Source organism: Pterocles gutturalis, unplaced genomic scaffold, assembly GCF_000699245.1.
Source record: "Pterocles gutturalis isolate BGI_N339 unplaced genomic scaffold, ASM69924v1 scaffold40383, whole genome shotgun sequence".
Classification (NCBI taxonomy): domain Eukaryota; kingdom Metazoa; phylum Chordata; class Aves; order Pterocliformes; family Pteroclidae; genus Pterocles; species Pterocles gutturalis.
This window is the reverse complement of record NW_010127076.1, coordinates 3,966-7,096: the sequence shown is the minus strand read 5'-3', so window position 1 is coordinate 7,096 and position 3,131 is coordinate 3,966. Positions and strand designations below refer to the sequence as shown.

General features: G+C 55.2%; 1 protein-coding gene across 1 annotated transcript in view; it reads right to left on the bottom strand.

Moving 5' to 3' along the window:
- Window positions 1-14: 14 nt before the first annotated feature.
- The window catches only part of LOC104465929 (probable G-protein coupled receptor 144), a gene marked incomplete at both ends in the record, with an annotated part of 6,249 nt that continues 3,132 nt past the window's right edge, over window positions 15-3,131 (bottom strand). The window contains 6 exons of the mRNA XM_010079174.1: window positions 15-80; window positions 216-350; window positions 516-627; window positions 1,879-2,160; window positions 2,502-2,587; window positions 3,044-3,131. Coding sequence (XP_010077476.1) covers window positions 15-80; window positions 216-350; window positions 516-627; window positions 1,879-2,160; window positions 2,502-2,587; window positions 3,044-3,131 — 769 coding nt within the window. The remainder of the gene's footprint in view (window positions 81-215; window positions 351-515; window positions 628-1,878; window positions 2,161-2,501; window positions 2,588-3,043) is intronic.

Below are 3,131 nucleotides of genomic sequence, written 5' to 3'. Positions count from 1 at the left end.
GCTGCTGCTGGCACCCGACAGGCTGCGCTGCAGGGAGCTGTAGCCGAACCACATGTTTTTCAGCACGACTCTGCGCAGACCTGGAGGGACAGAGCATTGCGGCATGGGGACGAGGACTTCCCCAGGCTGCACGTGTGCAGGGTAAAGAGTTCGTGCCGCTAAGGAAGATGCTGAAGAGGTGCCAAGAGGAGACACAGGGAAGCCTCCTAACCCACCTCTGGCTTTCAGTCTTTGCATTTCTTCTGCGGGAACTTCGATGAGGTCGTGCCTGCCTTTCTCAGGGCTCTGGACCACGTACACCTGGCTGCTCGGCTCCTGCCTGCTCAGCTCCAGCCTCCTGACCTCCATCCCTGCGAGGGGTAAAGCCAGGCACGAACCAGGGCTCAGCCTTTCTCCAGAGCTACTGCTGCAGCACAGTGCCACGAGGACCTTGACACCTTGACTGGGAACCAGACAGGATGACTATACTGGGTCCCAGTGAGATGCCCTCCCCCAGGTCTGCCAGTGCCACTCACCCACATTCTGGTGCTGGATTGTGATCCTTGTCCTCCCTGCAGTCAGCAGCGGGGCCAAGTGTGACACCATTCTGTCACAGAGCTCAACGACAGCCATGGGCCCTCTGATAACCTGCAAGCACAGAGAGAGCGATGGAAATCGGTGCTGCACTGCCAGCGCACACCTCCTGCAGCTCACCGGAGATTTCTTAAGTGCTTGGTCCTTGTCAGGAAAGAGAAGTTGGGACTCAAGACTTTTCCTTTGCTTTGATTTCTTCACTAAAGGATGTTCCTGGTTCCTTCAGCAAGGAGACGAGACTGGCAGTGAGGGCAACTTGCTGGTTTTTATCAAAAGCCATTAAACCAGCAGGGAAATAAAGAGATAAATAAGCTTCTGGAAAGAAGGTAAATTTTTAGACCTCACTCCTGATTTTTGCAAAGTTGTACAACCACCATCCTCTCCTCCTGGAAAAGGTTTCACCCAGAAAGAGACTCTGCTGCTGGGTGGGCAGCAGGTGACTGGACCCATTGCTCAGGGTCCTGCATGTGTGGGCAGCACAAGTGCCACCCTCAGAGCATACAAACCCAGCCCCTTTCTCCTGCAGCAGAGATTGATGCTGCACCAGCCACACTGGGCCAGGGCTGGTTTTATGCCACTACCGGGAAGCTGTGAGTAATGGTGGCCACGGAGACCTCAGCAGCTCCAAGCGATGAGGTCAACTCTCAGCTATTCAGCATCCTCCCGTCCCTGGAGGTCCCTGGCTCGGTTCCTGGAGCTGTCACCCATTTCCCAGAGGCAGGTGGAGGGTGCAGAACATACAATGGGTACAAAAGACCCACGTGAGAAGGGAAGAAGCTGATGGAGAAAATCCCACCGGGGGTGGGATGATGGAAGTCCCTTGCACAAAGCCTGACGGTGTTTGGACCAGCGTGGGGGCTGATGGCAGCTCCTTGGCAGCCCACCCACGGAAAACACAACAAACTGCAAAGTGAAGGGCACTGCTCTGCCAGAGACAGCGGGAATCCACAAAGCACTGGGAATTGGCAAACTGTGTGCAACACTATAAATCCACGCTGACAAAGCAGGGAAGCTTGCAGACAGCCCCTGGAGGGGTGTGCAAGGAGGTCACCCCTTGGCTGCACTTGTTTGCTTGTACCACCAGCAAACGAGGCAACAGCGAGGCAGCCGGCCATTATCCGGGCTGGCAAGGAGGCTCCATGGCCACTCTTGCAGCATTGTCACAAGCTCCAGAACACGGGCAGAAAGGCTGTGTGTGACCACGCAAGGACAGGTCCTGTGGTCTCACAGCTGGCCGAGGAGCTGCACATGCACACGATGAACGGACGCGGCACGCAGCGGCCAGCCTGCTGGTGGCACCGTTACCTGGCTGACCGATGACCACGTTTCAATGTTCTGCTCTTCCAAGATTAACTCTGTCACCTCCACATAATACTGGCCCAACTGCTCCAGCATCTCCAGCTCCTCTCCCTCCTGGGCTTCCACATCAGAAACTTGCTTTAGCAGTTGGAGCACCGCAAGGAGGTCAGACGACTCCAGCGCAGGTGTCTCTCTTTCCTTCAGAACAGTTGCCAAGACATCAAGAGCACCAAGAGCAACAGAGAGGTTCAAGGCTTGGACATTGCTTGTGAAGACGTTCCCAGGAATCTGCCATGGAAAAGATGTTTGAGGTCGGTGGAGAGCCCTGACTCTGTCTGATCATTGCCCTGGCAATGCCCTGCCTCCCTCACTGGTGAGGACACCAACCATCATCTGTCCTGACATTCTGAACTCTCTTCTCCAGCTTCCCAACCTTGGTGAGAGGAGTCAACCTGAAGCAACACTTTCCTTGTTGATCACACTGTGTTGGTCACACTCTCCAGCAGCAGCTCAGAAAAGGCCACGGGCATAACTGCTGCAAAGTGACCTCAAACACCAGAATGTGCCAGCAAGCCCCACCACCAGCTCCTCCCTGCTCCCACCGCCAGCTGCCACAGCTGGGGACTCACCACGGTCCTCTCTGCGAGCGCATTCACACGGCCGGCAAGCAAATGGCTGGACTCCAGCTGAGCTGTTTTCAGTTGCCAGTAGGCATCTGAGAATAAAACAGAAGCGTAACCATTGCTGCAGTGTCCAGCGGTGCGGTTAACACACGGGGTGTTCAAAACCTGGGGGACAGTCCTCAGAGGGTGGGTAAGTCTGTAGGAGTCAGGACAAGGAGGCTCCACAGCTGTATTTTATTTCTTGTCCAAGATCTCATCTGCAGAGACAGTCTAACGCTGACTCCTGCCCATGTGCCCCTGGCCAACGAGTCCAGAGATGCCTGGACTGGGAGGCACCCTACAGCATCGCCTCCAGAAGCCACACAGCGTGTACAGCCACTGCTCAGCTGGAGAACAGCAGAATAACCTCTCAGAGTGTATGTGACTGAAGCAAAGCCACAGCTGCGGCAGGTTTTGCGTGCCGCCCCATCACTGCCCACCACCCCAGCTCAGACCTCCCAGGGGGAATGCCGTGGAAGAAATGAATAAATCCATAACCACTGCTGTACCTTTTCTGTAGACACAGATAAAAGGCAAAGACTGCAAACAAGACATGTAACCAAATCCACCGTTGCTGACTTCCAAAACCCGGCATTC